This window comes from Primulina eburnea, chromosome 11 (assembly GCF_022965805.1).
Source record: "Primulina eburnea isolate SZY01 chromosome 11, ASM2296580v1, whole genome shotgun sequence".
NCBI lineage: Eukaryota > Viridiplantae > Streptophyta > Magnoliopsida > Lamiales > Gesneriaceae > Primulina > Primulina eburnea.
This window is the reverse complement of record NC_133111.1, coordinates 493,345-507,207: the sequence shown is the minus strand read 5'-3', so window position 1 is coordinate 507,207 and position 13,863 is coordinate 493,345. Positions and strand designations below refer to the sequence as shown.

At 38.2% G+C, this 13,863-nt stretch overlaps 2 protein-coding genes across 3 annotated transcripts; one reads left to right on the top strand and one right to left on the bottom strand.

Moving 5' to 3' along the window:
- Nucleotides 1–474: 474 nt before the first annotated feature.
- On the bottom strand, nucleotides 475–7,306 carry LOC140804208 (uncharacterized). Of its 2 annotated transcripts, none has more exons than XM_073160064.1 (2): nucleotides 5,633–7,306; nucleotides 475–758 (listed from the first exon to the last, which is right to left on the bottom strand). In XM_073160064.1, exons 1-2 carry the CDS (start codon nucleotides 6,933–6,935, stop codon nucleotides 688–690), a joined length of 1,374 nt encoding a protein of 457 aa, XP_073016165.1. In that variant the 5' UTR covers nucleotides 6,936–7,306; the 3' UTR covers nucleotides 475–687. The 2 variants fall into 2 exon arrangements, 1 of the variants encoding a protein (XP_073016165.1); XR_012112108.1 differs by lacking the exon at nucleotides 5,633–7,306 and adding an exon at nucleotides 932–1,314 and having other exon boundaries at nucleotides 640–758.
- A 3,820-nt stretch (nucleotides 7,307–11,126) lies between these two features.
- LOC140804480 (GATA transcription factor 21-like) lies at nucleotides 11,127–12,667 on the top strand. The gene is made up of 3 exons (XM_073160516.1): nucleotides 11,127–11,288; nucleotides 11,391–11,789; nucleotides 11,984–12,667. The coding sequence occupies exons 1-3, from the start codon at nucleotides 11,127–11,129 to the stop codon at nucleotides 12,356–12,358; spliced, it is 936 nt and encodes a 311-aa protein (XP_073016617.1). The 3' UTR covers nucleotides 12,359–12,667.
- The last annotated feature ends 1,196 nt before the right edge of the window (nucleotides 12,668–13,863 follow it).

Sequence of the window (13,863 nt, the reverse complement as noted above, 5' to 3'; positions counted from 1 at the left end):
AAATTCTAGATGTCATTATAAAAGGAGGAAGTACCAGGGAGACTTGCTAATTAGGACTGAAGAGTATAATATAACAGAGGTTGTGACTGGGTGCAGAATTGTCTTTGATTTAACCGATGCAACTGAAACTATTTCCTCTAGGAGGAAGTGGACTTCGTGTGCCAAGTGAAACTGAAGAATGGACGTGATTATCTGTTCAAGTGCATTAGAAGGCTTCTTCAACTTCTCCAACTCGAATTCGATGGAGATGGTTTGCTGATGCAAAGGGATCTTCTCAGCAGAGTGATAATTAGGTGGAGAAATAAAGGAAAGATGTGTGGGGGCCCGTGCTCCTGATTAATATTTAATGACCAAACAACCAGGATTTATTAATGTAAACAGCGAAAGCGATTAAAATTTTCTCATTTTGGGCCTACAGAAATTTCGGCATGACCTATTCGCAAATAGGATATCCCAAAAATATCAAAATATCACAACAACATTTATATACTCGAAATAAAGTCATAACATCAATTCACAAACCTATAGCCGCACTGGCCAGGACTAAACACATGCAGAGCCGGCAAGGCTCGATCACACAACTATCAATTCAAAACATCGTAAAAATAATAGTACAGCTACACGGGGCATCTCCCCGGTAAATGTATGACTCCATAATATAGTATATATATATATATCTGGGAACTCTCAACCACGACTCGACGACTGGGCACCACTACCTGACGCTCCACCAGACGCGTCAAATCCTCCTGGATAACCTGCTATGGCATCAAAAACAACCACAGCATAAAAAGAAACGAGGGGTCGGGCCCCAGTACGACGAACCAGTAATATTACGACAAATATAACTGACATGAAATAAAATCAAGTACAATGTGATGCAATGCAATGTAATGCAATGCGTGAAAGGCAACAACAAAATAATGGATACCAAAGCGGAGTCCAAATGAAACGCATCAGCAACAGTAACAGTGGCCACCCGTGCCAGGACTGCAGCAACGTAATAACATGCCGCCGCTCATCCATGCACGTAGCATCGAGGGTACGGGTGCGACCCGCTCAGTCCTCATGCAAGTCATCAGGAGTGCTAATCCTACCCACCCACTCCATCGATGACGCTACAACTCGATAGATCAGTAACAATAGCAATCAACGGAGTCAAGGCTCGAAATGCTATGCACTAATGAGATCAACTCAAATAAATGCGTGAATGCAATCACGTTATTCACAAAAGCACATAAAGCACGCCACAACTCATACATAATACTTAACGTCATTTCACATCACTATAGACGTCATAATAAAACAGTTCATGCGTACCTCAACTGAACCCTTAATTTACCACTGAATTTCTTAAGGATTTCTGAATAATCCAATCCTGTGGCAAATAATACCTTTCATATCACCTTCAATTTATTATTCCAATATTCACTAATTTAGCCTAAAATTCCGAAAATCCATAATTTAGGCTTTCATATTTCCAAATTCATATACGACTATTCGACAGTATCGAAACACCTAATTATTGAACACTAAAATTCGAAAACCCAATTTTAAATTTCTGAATTTTCGAAATTAATCCCAAATAAATTCCGAAAATCTGATAGATACCTCAAATCGGCTCAATTCTCGTACCTACAATCAATAATATAACAATTATCAATATTGGTACCAAATTTAACCCAACAAAAATACAACCACCTTGCTGGAATCATGATTTGTACCTCAATATATATACCAAAACGAAGCTTATGACATAGGGAACAAAAGCCCTCAGTCAATTTCCGAATTCCGGCGACGTACGGGCGGCAATTCGACGGAGAAAGAGAATACGGGTTTTCGAAACGGGTCGAGAACCCTTTCAATATGGGTACCAAAACGTAGCCCTCGTCGAGAAGATTCCAAAACTATGCTTACTTTCGAAAATCGATGACCGACGGTGGAGTTACGGGCGGTCAAAGGCGGAAAAATCGTTTGACTTTCACGGACAGAAGTTACGGGAGCTTTCTGATTCTTTCTTTTACTTTCTGCACATGATTTTATATTATTTAATTAATTAATAAAACAAATGGGCTGGGCTTGGGTGTTTACATTTGGGCTTTGAGGGGAAATGGGCTCTCACATTCTCCCCTACTAATAAAAGATTTCGTCCTCGAAATCTAGCATACACAACATTTATACAAAAGTGATTTATAAACATTTACCACTGATAATACATTGGGAAATCAGAATATATGGAATAATTTATTACATTTTCAAACAAATGAGGCCATTCCTGACGCATCTTAGCCTCTAATTCCCATGTAGCTTCTTCTCTCCCATGTCTACTCCACTGCACCATAACCAGTGGAATCGTCTTATTCCTCAGTTGCTTCTCTTTGCGATCAAGGATTTGCACTGGATGTTCAACATAGCTAAGGGAACTATCCAACTCCACCTCATCAGTCCTCAAGACATGAGAAGGATCTGGCTCATACTTTCGTAACATAGATACATGAAACACATCATGTATCGCAGACAAACTCTGCGGTAAGTCCAAACGATAAGCCAAAGTGCCAATCCTCTCAACAATCGCATATGGACCAATATAACGCGGAGCTAGTTTCCCTTTGCGCCCAAATCTCATAGTACCACGAAACGGTGATACTTTCAAGAAAACCTGATCGCCAACCTGAAATTCTAAAGGCCTACGCCTTTTATTAGCATAACTGGCTTGACGATCCTGAGCTGCTTTCATTCTTTTCCTGATCATTTCAACCTTCTCTTTCATTTCTTGAATAAATTCTGGCATTGACATCTGTGTTTCTCCTACATCTTCCCAGCATATCGGAGATCTACATTTTCTACCGTACAAAGCTTCAAATGGTGCCATTCCGATGGTTGCTTGGAAGCTGTTATTGTAAGAGAACTCAACAAGTGACAATGATTCCTGCCAACCACCCCTGAAATCCCTCACGACTGCTCGCAACATATCCTCGAGTGTCTGAATGGTCCTTTCAGACTGACCATCTGTCTGTGGGTGATATGCAGTACTCATCGCCAGCTTTGAACCCAATGCTGATTGCAAACTACCCCAAAACTTCGAAGCAAACCTGGGATCACGATCTGATACTATGGTTACGGGCACACCATGCAATCTCACCACATGATCGATGTACATTTTCGCCATTTTCTTATAAGTACAAGTACGATCATAAGGAATAAAGTGGGCTGATTTAGACAATCTATCAACAATCACCCAAATCGCATCACAACCACGATTAGAACGAGGTAGGTGTGTCACAAAATCCATAGCAATGTGCTCCCAATTCCACTGTGGTACTTCAAGACTATGTAACATACCACCAGGTCTCATTCTCTCAGCTTTAACCTGTTGGCACGTCAAACATCTAGCCACAAAATCAGAAATCTCTTTCTTCATACCTTCCCACCAGTAATGAGATTTCAAGATATGATACATCTTTCTCATTCCAGGATGAACACTGTGTCGACTACAATGAGCTTCACGAAGTATAGATTCTTTCAAATCTATCAAATTCGGAACCACAAGTCTACCTTGATAGCGCAGACATCCATCTGAAGCAACACTGAACTTTTCTGATTGACCTGTCTGAGTCAATTCTTTCAATCTATGAACATGCGGATCAGTTCTCTGTGCTGCTTTGATTTTAGAAACAATTTGTGGTTCAACTTGTATAGATGAAACTATAAAGTAGTCGCCCTTAGACTGATAAGTCCATCCTGAAGTTCCCAAATGCTCATGAATCTTTGAAATAGTCAAAGATGTCAACATTTTAGGCTGAACCTTTCTGCTCAGAGCATCTGCAACTTGATTCATTCGCCCTGGTTGGTACTGAATCTCACAATCAAAGTCTTTAAGTAATTCCAACCATCGACGCTGTCTCATGTTCAAGTCAGACTGTGTAAAAAGATACTTCAGACTCTTGTGATCAGAATAAATCACAAACTGTTCTCCGTACAGATAATGACGCCATATCTTCAATGCAAACACAATGGCAGCTAACTCCAAATCATGAACTGGATATCGAGTCTCATGTGACTTCAATTGACGAGAAGCATACGCAATCACTCGCCCATTTTGCATCAAAACACAACCCAGTCCATTTAAAGAAGCATCTGTACAGACAACAAATCCACCTGAGCCTGAAGGCAAAGCTAGCACTGGAGATGTGGTCAACTTTTCTTTTAAAGTCCGAAAACTAGACTCACATTCTGCAGTCCATACAAAACGTCGATCTTTCTGTGTCAACTGGGTCATAGGTCTAGCTATTCTAGAAAATCCTTCAATGAAACGCCTATAGTACCCAGCTAATCCCAAAAAGCTTCGAATCTCAGACACATTGGTTGGTTTAGGCCAATTGATAACAGCTTCAACTTTATTAGGATCAACAGATACTCCTTGTGCAGATATAACATGGCCTAAAAATAAAACTCTGTCCAACCAGAACTCACACTTAGAAAATTTGGCATACAATTGCGCTTCTCTGAGTGTTTGGAGAACTAATTTCAAATGTTCTTTGTGCTCTGTTTTTGACTTAGAATAAATCAAGATGTCATCAATGAAAACGATAACAAATTTATCTATGAATTCCCGGAATACACGATTCATTAAATCCATAAAAACCGCTGGAGCATTAGTCAAACCAAACGGCACGACTAGGAATTCATAGTGTCCATAACGTGTCCGAAATGCTGTTTTAGGAACATCTTCCTCTCGGACTCTGAGCTGATGGTATCCGGAACGAAGATCAATCTTGGAATACACAGAAGTACCCTGCAACTGATCAAACAAGTCGTCAATACGCGGCAGAGGATACTTATTCTTCACAGTAGCCCGGTTCAACTGCCGATAATCGACGCACATTCTCATCGTTCCGTCTTTCTTCTTTACAAACAATACTGGAGCTCCCCAAGGTGACATACTGGGTCTGATATAGCCTTTTTCCAGTAAATCCTGTAACTGTTCCTTGAGTTCTTTCAACTCTGTTGGAGCTAAACGATATGGTGCTCTAGAAATAGGATTTGTCCCCTGGCATCAATTCAATGCTAAGATCTATTTCCCTTTGAGGTGGAAAACCTGGAATCTCATCAGGAAATACATCTGGAAAATCCTTGACAACGGGAATGTCTGAAACTTTCAATCGTTCTTCCCGTGTTGCATCAAGAGCATAGATCAAAAATCCTTCATTGCCGATTGACAACAACCTGAACATTTCCATTGCAGATACTAATGGAATTCGAGACTGTGAATCATAACCATAAAAATTCCATTTGCTGCCATAATACGGTCTAAATCTGACAACTCCATGGAAACAATCCACAGTAGCTCGATAATTCGTCAATATATCCATACCGAGGATACAGTCGAAATCAGACATAGCTAATTTGATTAGATTAGTTATCATAATATTATCCTCAAATCTAATCACACAGTTCAAAACTATCTCATGGGACATCAAGTATACACCGGCAGGAGTAGCAACTGACACAGTATCCAACAAAGGAATAGTAGCAATCTCATGCTCATCAACAAATGCGGCAGATAAAAATGAATGAGATGCTCCTGTGTCTATCAATATGCGTGCAGGATAGTCAAAAACATAACAAATACCTGCAATCACTCCTCCTGGTGCATCCTGAGCCTGGTCTTGAGTCAATGCATGGACTCTAGCCTGCTGTGGCACTGTAAATTGTTGCTGAGGAGGACCTCTAGGCGGTGGATAACCAGATTGCTGAAATGACTGTGCAGGAGCATGTGGCTGGAAAGCTGGTACTCGGGGAACTTGTCCAGACTGTTGTGGCTGAAATTGCTGTCTTTGTGCATTAGGACATACTCTGGCGAAATGTCCAACTTGACCACAAACGTAACAAGACCCCTGAACTCCTACACATTGGGAACTAAAATGTCGACCACCACATCGGTCACAATGCACAGTGCTAGACGACCCAACAGAACCTCCCCCTCGTGCACTGCCTGAACTGGAGGAGCTGGATTGAGACTTTTTCTTGAATTGCTTTCCTTTTGCCTTGTACCTCTGCTGTTTGGGTTGTTGGTATGACTGTACAGGCTGATATGGAGGTAAATCCACTGGCATTGACATACTACTCCCAGATCCCTGAGAAACAGATGATGGACCTGGCTGGGGATCTCCTCTAAGCAAACTTGCTTCAATTTTCTTCGCCTTTTCCACTGCTTGAATATACGTATTAGGCGATCCAGTCATCACCAACGTATGAACAGTCCGCTGCAACCCATGCAAAAAACGTGATAGTTTAGCCTGATCATTCCTGGCAACATGTGGAACATAGGGCAAAAGAGCAGAAAACTGTGAAGCATATTCCACCACTGATTTGTTGCCCTGTACCAACTGATTGAACTCTTCTTCTGTAGCAGCATAATATGATGGTGGTGCATATTCCTGGGTAAAGTGAGCACGAAAAGCATCCCAAGTAATACTTTCACCAGAGTCCTTCATTGCTTCTTCTGTGGCTTCCCACCAGAGTTGTGCTCGATCTTTAAGTTGGTAGATGGCAAGCTTCAATTTAATATCTTGGGAATACTCCAACAAATTAAATAGATGATTTATACTTTTCAGCCAGCTTGATGCTTTTTCTCCGCTCTCGTTGCCAAAGAATTTTGAAGGACGTAGTTCTTGGAACTGAGAAATTATTAACTGCATTCCTCCAACTTTCTGTGTCAGTTGTTCCACTTCTTGCTCAATCGCTACCTGTCTAGCTCCAGGTCTTTCAGGTCGAGGAGGTTCTTGGTTAACTTCTTCTTCAACATTTTGAGCGACTTGTCCTCGAGGTCGACCACGTCTATCTCTAATGATATCTGCAAGTCCTCGAACATTTTGCGCCTCAGATTCTTGTGCTATTTCTTTTCCTTTTCTACCTCTTCCTCCAGGTGCCATTCTACAAGACACTAGGATTAAATCCACAAGCAGATAACAGGTAAAAGAAATTTATAGGCAATTTTTTTTTTTTAAACTACATACCATGCCTAATCAGCTAGTCATTCTAATGCAGGTAAATTCAATCAAATCACACCAAATAATTCAAATAAGAGCAAATAGTCAAACACATGCACAATCATGTTATTTGTGTCTAGACTCAAGTGCCCTAGACCCTAATTCGAGCATATCCCAGTTACGCTCTGATACCAACTGTGGGGGCCCGTGCTCCTGATTAATATTTAATGACCAAACAACCAGGATTTATTAATGTAAACAGCGAAAGCGATTAAAATTTTCTCATTTTGGGCCTACAGAAATTTCGGCATGACCTATTCGCAAATAGGATATCCCAAAAATATCAAAATATCACAACAACATTTATATACTCGAAATAAAGTCATAACATCAATTCACAAACCTATAGCCGCACTGGCCAGGACTAAACACATGCAGAGCCGGCAAGGCTCGATCACACAACTATCAATTCAAAACATCGTAAAAATAATAGTACAGCTACACGGGGCATCTCCCCGGTAAATGTATGACTCCATAATATAGTATATATATATATATCTGGGAACTCTCAACCACGACTCGACGACTGGGCACCACTACCTGACGCTCCACCAGACGCGTCAAATCCTCCTGGATAACCTGCTATGGCATCAAAAACAACCACAGCATAAAAAGAAACGAGGGGTCGGGCCCCAGTACGACGAACCAGTAATATTACGACAAATATAACTGACATGAAATAAAATCAAGTACAATGTGATGCAATGCAATGTAATGCAATGCGTGAAAGGCAACAACAAAATAATGGATACCAAAGCGGAGTCCAAATGAAACGCATCAGCAACAGTAACAGTGGCCACCCGTGCCAGGACTGCAGCAACGTAATAACATGCCGCCGCTCATCCATGCACGTAGCATCGAGGGTACGGGTGCGACCCGCTCAGTCCTCATGCAAGTCATCAGGAGTGCTAATCCTACCCACCCACTCCATCGATGACGCTACAACTCGATAGATCAGTAACAATAGCAATCAACGGAGTCAAGGCTCGAAATGCTATGCACTAATGAGATCAACTCAAATAAATGCGTGAATGCAATCACGTTATTCACAAAAGCACATAAAGCACGCCACAACTCATACATAATACTTAACGTCATTTCACATCACTATAGACGTCATAATAAAACAGTTCATGCGTACCTCAACTGAACCCTTAATTTACCACTGAATTTCTTAAGGATTTCTGAATAATCCAATCCTGTGGCAAATAATACCTTTCATATCACCTTCAATTTATTATTCCAATATTCACTAATTTAGCCTAAAATTCCGAAAATCCATAATTTAGGCTTTCATATTTCCAAATTCATATACGACTATTCGACAGTATCGAAACACCTAATTATTGAACACTAAAATTCGAAAACCCAATTTTAAATTTCTGAATTTTCGAAATTAATCCCAAATAAATTCCGAAAATCTGATAGATACCTCAAATCGGCTCAATTCTCGTACCTACAATCAATAATATAACAATTATCAATATTGGTACCAAATTTAACCCAACAAAAATACAACCACCTTGCTGGAATCATGATTTGTACCTCAATATATATACCAAAACGAAGCTTATGACATAGGGAACAAAAGCCCTCAGTCAATTTCCGAATTCCGGTGACGTACGGGCGGCAATTCGACGGAGAAAGAGAATACGGGTTTTCGAAACGGGTCGAGAACCCTTTCAATATGGGTACCAAAACGTAGCCCTCGTCGAGAAGATTCCAAAACTATGCTTACTTTCGAAAATCGATGACCGACGGTGGAGTTACGGGCGGTCAAAGGCGGAAAAATCGTTTGACTTTCACGGACAGAAGTTACGGGAGCTTTCTGATTCTTTCTTTTACTTTCTGCACATGATTTTATATTATTTAATTAATTAATAAAACAAATGGGCTGGGCTTGGGTGTTTACATTTGGGCTTTGAGGGGAAATGGGCTCTCACAAGATGTCTTTCAAAAGAACTAGGATCCGGACTTTTTGAGTAATTCTTTGAATGTATAAAAAGCTTGCCATCTTTTAAACGTTCTTTCGTGCCATTTTTAGTTCTAACTATCTATCGCCAATGTATTTATGCGTTTGAGGTGCATCATATAACGCAACGAGACATGTTTGAATTCGATACGGCCTGCCTAGAAGATTCAAAGACAAGCCAGATCAGGTGTTACAGAATCTGCCTTCCCATTCATATGTATACCTAATAGGACTACATGCATCATAAGTTCAACAATGCCAGTACCCATTTTGACAAATATAACATGTACTTGATGGGAGGGATCGGAGGGACATTTCCGTCATTCAACATGAGCATGTCCTGTAGCTGGAAGGCTGTGCCCCTTGAGATTTTGAAGCAGCAACGTGAAAAGTACCTGCATTTGGACATATGTTATGCTGACAGCCAGCAAATATGATAATATAATATTTTGCCCGATTCTCCACATTTACAGTAGTGATCCTTAACCTACCTACGTAGTCCGTCTCCTGCTCATATAAATTCTTTCTTTTTTCTACTTTTTTTCTGTTTTTAAATCCATAACCACATTAACTAACATGTCGTAATATAAATTAAAAGGAAAAAATTTGAAATGAATTGGATATTACATTATAGGATATTTTAGTTAGTAAATAAAATAAGATTGGAAATCAATTTTAGTTATAAAAAACTAGGATATAAAATGGTCACGTTGGTTTTCTTACATACAGTGCCCAATATAACAAAATACAATGGCAGTCATATGTGTTATTATTTTATTACTTTTGTTTTTCATTTTGTCGTAGCTAGGGCAGGACTAAGTTAAACATTTATTACTCTTTTTTTTTTGAAAATTGTTTATTACGAATCTGTTACAAGTATTATACTATACGTATTTAATTATTAACTTTTTCGAAAGATATTTTATTTTAATAAATATCTAAGGTTAAATATTTAATAATGGATATAAGGAAAAAAAACCCGAGATTAAATGTAAATAATCAATCATATTTAATATATCTGAGTAAATTATTACTATTATAGATGTTTTCATCAATATATTATTACACATAAAATTCTTCATTCTGGAGAAGCGGCTCCCGATATTTAATATGATCATAAGATAAGATAATGTAAAAGTACGTAGATTTACACCAATTTTTTTTAAATACATAGTATCGCTAATTTTGGTGAATTGCCATTTTCTGTATGTGGTCCTCAAAATTCTCGTGTTCCAATGGGAAAATGAAAGAACGAAGATATATATAATTATATGAATGCCACGATTCTTTTTCATTAATATTTTGCTTCTCGTCTGGATTTAAGAATTCGATTGGTTGTAATATTTTTTAGGAAAGTTTCAAATTGATGAATAAAAAAAAGCAAAGGATAGGGAAATTTTCTTACCTTATCTCTTTCTACTAATTATAACGATGCACATAATTTTCGTTAAAATATCGCTTTAGAGTGTGATTAAATGCATATCTTTGGAAATTATTGGCGAAAACATTTTATAAATTAACCCTTAAATAATATAAAGCCACAAGAATTTATTATATTTGTTCATGTGAATGTGGGGAGAGGCGTGGATGCCTTGTGTCTGTCAAAGACATTTAATGCCTTGTGTCATCCAGAATGCTATCATGCAACGCCATTAAGTACGGCCACACAAACACACTTGTACAGTATATATATATATATATATATATATATATATATAAATATATATATATATATATTATATGATGTTTGTTATGCAGGAATATTACACAACTACTGGTGTTGGATTTGCCGTTATATATCAGATTAGTTAACTATGTGCTCTATGTTTTTTTTTCTGGTTAAAGAGATAGGGTTCTTTCAAATGGTCGTGTGGTAGTATTCTACTCCTTCCTTCTGTACTTTTGTCTTCTTTTACGTAATAATTTTTTTGGATGTCATCAAGTCACGCCAATCTTTAATCCTCTCCATGTATTTCAAGTCCCTTCTTCCTTTTAAAGAGTTGTAAAATCTCGTTTCATTACTCCTTTTTTGCCACCATTAATAGGCAATTGTTTAAGCAAGAAACTGCGCCCCCTTTTTGGTTTCTCATTTTTCTGCGCCAATGAACTTAAACATATCTCCTTCCCCTTTTACTGTTGAGCAGCAGATTAATGGAGATATTGATCAAAACCCTTTTTCCTGTCAGTTTTTATACAATTCGATTCAAAATCATACTGCAGGGTACTGTGATCACCAATTATACAAGCTCCAGCATCGTCAACAGGTGGGTCATGTTCTCTTTTTGGCGATATTCCTAAATTATATCTTTTTAAAGAAGATTATGTAAAACTGATAATGGTTTCTGCAAATTTGAACTGATCACCAGGAAGGTAACTTTGGTTTTCGAGGTGGATCATCATCGTATAACATCAAGAATAAGGCTGAACCTGGGATAAAATTAACTCTTTGGAACGACGAAGATCGTCATGTAACTGATGAAACCCATGCCACTAAGGATGGGGCTGATTACAAACCTGTGCAATGGACGCCTTCCAAGATTATTTTGATGCAGAAGAGGATGAAGAACTCGAACCCGAATCACGTGACCTTAAAAATAAACAGCAGTGTAGCGAACGTGATTGACGATCAAAAGATCCCGGCATCAGTACACTCGTGGGAAACGGATTCAAGTAGCGGCATTTCATACAGTAACCCTTTCAGGGTTTGTTCTGATTGCAACACAACAAAGACCCCTCTTTGGAGAAGTGGTCCTAAAGGCCCAAAGGTACGTAAATCTTTTTCTTTATACAGTCGCCATGTTTAGGTTCCAATACTTTAAATTCGTACCCTTTTCCAGTTTCCGACAACCTATCTCCCCTACGAGAGTTACCATAGGAATTTCACAGGCTCGAGTAAATTACATTGTATTTTTAGCTGGGAATTAAACATGATCATCCATTTACTTTGCTTTTTCTTCAGTCACTTTGTAACGCATGCGGAATTAGGCAAAGGAAGGCGAGGAGGGCCGCCATGGCTGCCGCTTCAGCGGCAGCTAACGGCATGGCGGCTGTGTTGACCGACGAGACACCATCATTAAAGACGACGATCAAGCTGAAAAAGAAAGAGAAGATAAGTAAAAAAGGGAATGCTTCAAATTTCAAGAAACACTGCAAAATGGCAGTCACTGCCTCTGGATCTTCTTGTAATGGGGATATAAGGAAGAAGCTTGATTTGGAGGATTTCTTGATAAATTTGAGCAAGAATTTGGCATTTCGATTCCGGGTTTTCCCACAAGACGAGAAGGATGCCGCCATCTTGCTTATGGCTCTATCTTCCGGACTGATTGATGGTTGAGTTAATTAATCAAAATTAATGGGATTAATTAAGAAAATTATGAGTCTTTTCGTGATCCATTAATTAGTAGTGTTTAGGATCGATAATATCCAGTGGAGTGTGATTTGATGTGTTATTCTTAGTTAGGATATCGAGTGGCGAAATAAATTAATGAAATTGAGTGGTGATTTGTAGAGTACCTTTGGATGGATTTGCACGAGTAGAAAACCTAATTATATGGATGATCACTTGTTCATATTTCATCCATTGGCTTTTAGTTTCATATTCAGTTACTTCAATGATAAAGTACTAGTAGTAGTACTTGTATATCAATTTTGTTGCAGTATAATTCCTTCTGTTTTCATTAATATTTGGGACCCAAGTTTCCCATGCACACAAGCGAGTTACTTTGAAATGTACTTGCATAAAATGCTATATCAAATGCAAATGAATCCAATCCAATATCTAGTATATTTTCCATAGAGAACAAAGTCATTTAATTTTCTATTCAAACTTTGTAAATTAAATCGTCAAATTTGGATATTGGTTCACTTTTAACGTTGGACTATTTTTGTTCGATTTTACCCAAATATTCATTTTAAACCTGTAAAATCCAATAACACGACAACAAATTATTAAAAATGGAGAATTTCATATGAACACATTATTATTATAAGGACAATGTTTGGAAACTACTTGACATCATATCACTACAACAAAAACAACATACGACAACGGATTTTTCATTGTCGTAGTTTTTTTAAAACTGTTGTAACTGAGGGCGTTGTTGAAAGTCTGTTCAACGACAACGGGTTTTATCTGTTGAATTTGCGATGGTTTTGGAAAACCGCACTAACAAAATTAGCGACGGTTTTATTCAAAACCGATGTTAGCAACGTTCAATAATCATGTTTTCCGTCGCTAATTTGTTTCGAAAAATATAAAAAATACTTTTAATAATTTAATAAATCTAAAAGAAACTAACGATCGAAACTAAAATCGTGTCAGAGAGAGAAATTTTAAGTGTTGTGAAGTAGTAAAATCGTGTAAGAGAAAAAAAAATTAAGTGTTATGAAATGGTCAAAAAAAATTTAAGTATTGTGTGAAGTGATAAAATCATGTAAGAGAAAAATTTTAAGTGTTGTGGAGAAAAGTGGGCCGAAAATGGTGTTATTTATAGAAAGTTTGCGACGGTTTTTGGAGCCACCGCCACAAGTGGCGACAATTATTAAAAAACCGTCGCATTGTTAAATTTAACGACGCTTTTGCTTTGAACCGTTGCTAAACTTAGCGACGGTTTCAACAATCTCATTGCTAAATTGAGCGACAGGTTTTATAAATCGTCGCTAATTTTAGCGACGGTTTTAGAAAATCTATCGCTAAATATTGCAACGTTTTCCAAAATCGTCGTTGTTTCTCCAAAAACAACGCTAATCGAGAATGGTTTTAATAGACATATGAGCCGTTGTCATTGACCCTAAAAAAACGTTCAAATATAACAATTTTATAAAACGTTGTCATTAACC

Bases quoted from the DNA above. Each gene is read 5' to 3' on its own strand.
- LOC140804480 (XM_073160516.1), top strand. From the start codon at position 11,127: ATGAACTTAAACATATCTCCTTCCCCTTTTACTGTTGAGCAGCAGATT. The intron at 11,289-11,390 runs GTGGGTCATGTT...ACTGATCACCAG, and splicing joins AGCTCCAGCATCGTCAACAG to GAAGGTAACTTTGGTTTTCG. The intron at 11,790-11,983 runs GTACGTAAATCT...CTTTTTCTTCAG, and splicing joins GTGGTCCTAAAGGCCCAAAG to TCACTTTGTAACGCATGCGG.
- LOC140804208 (XM_073160064.1), bottom strand. From the start codon at position 6,935: ATGGCACCTGGAGGAAGAGGTAGAAAAGGAAAAGAAATAGCACAAGAA. The intron at 759-5,632 runs GTATTTGTTATG...ATGCCATAGCAG, and splicing joins ACCAGGAGGAGTGATTGCAG to GTTATCCAGGAGGATTTGAC.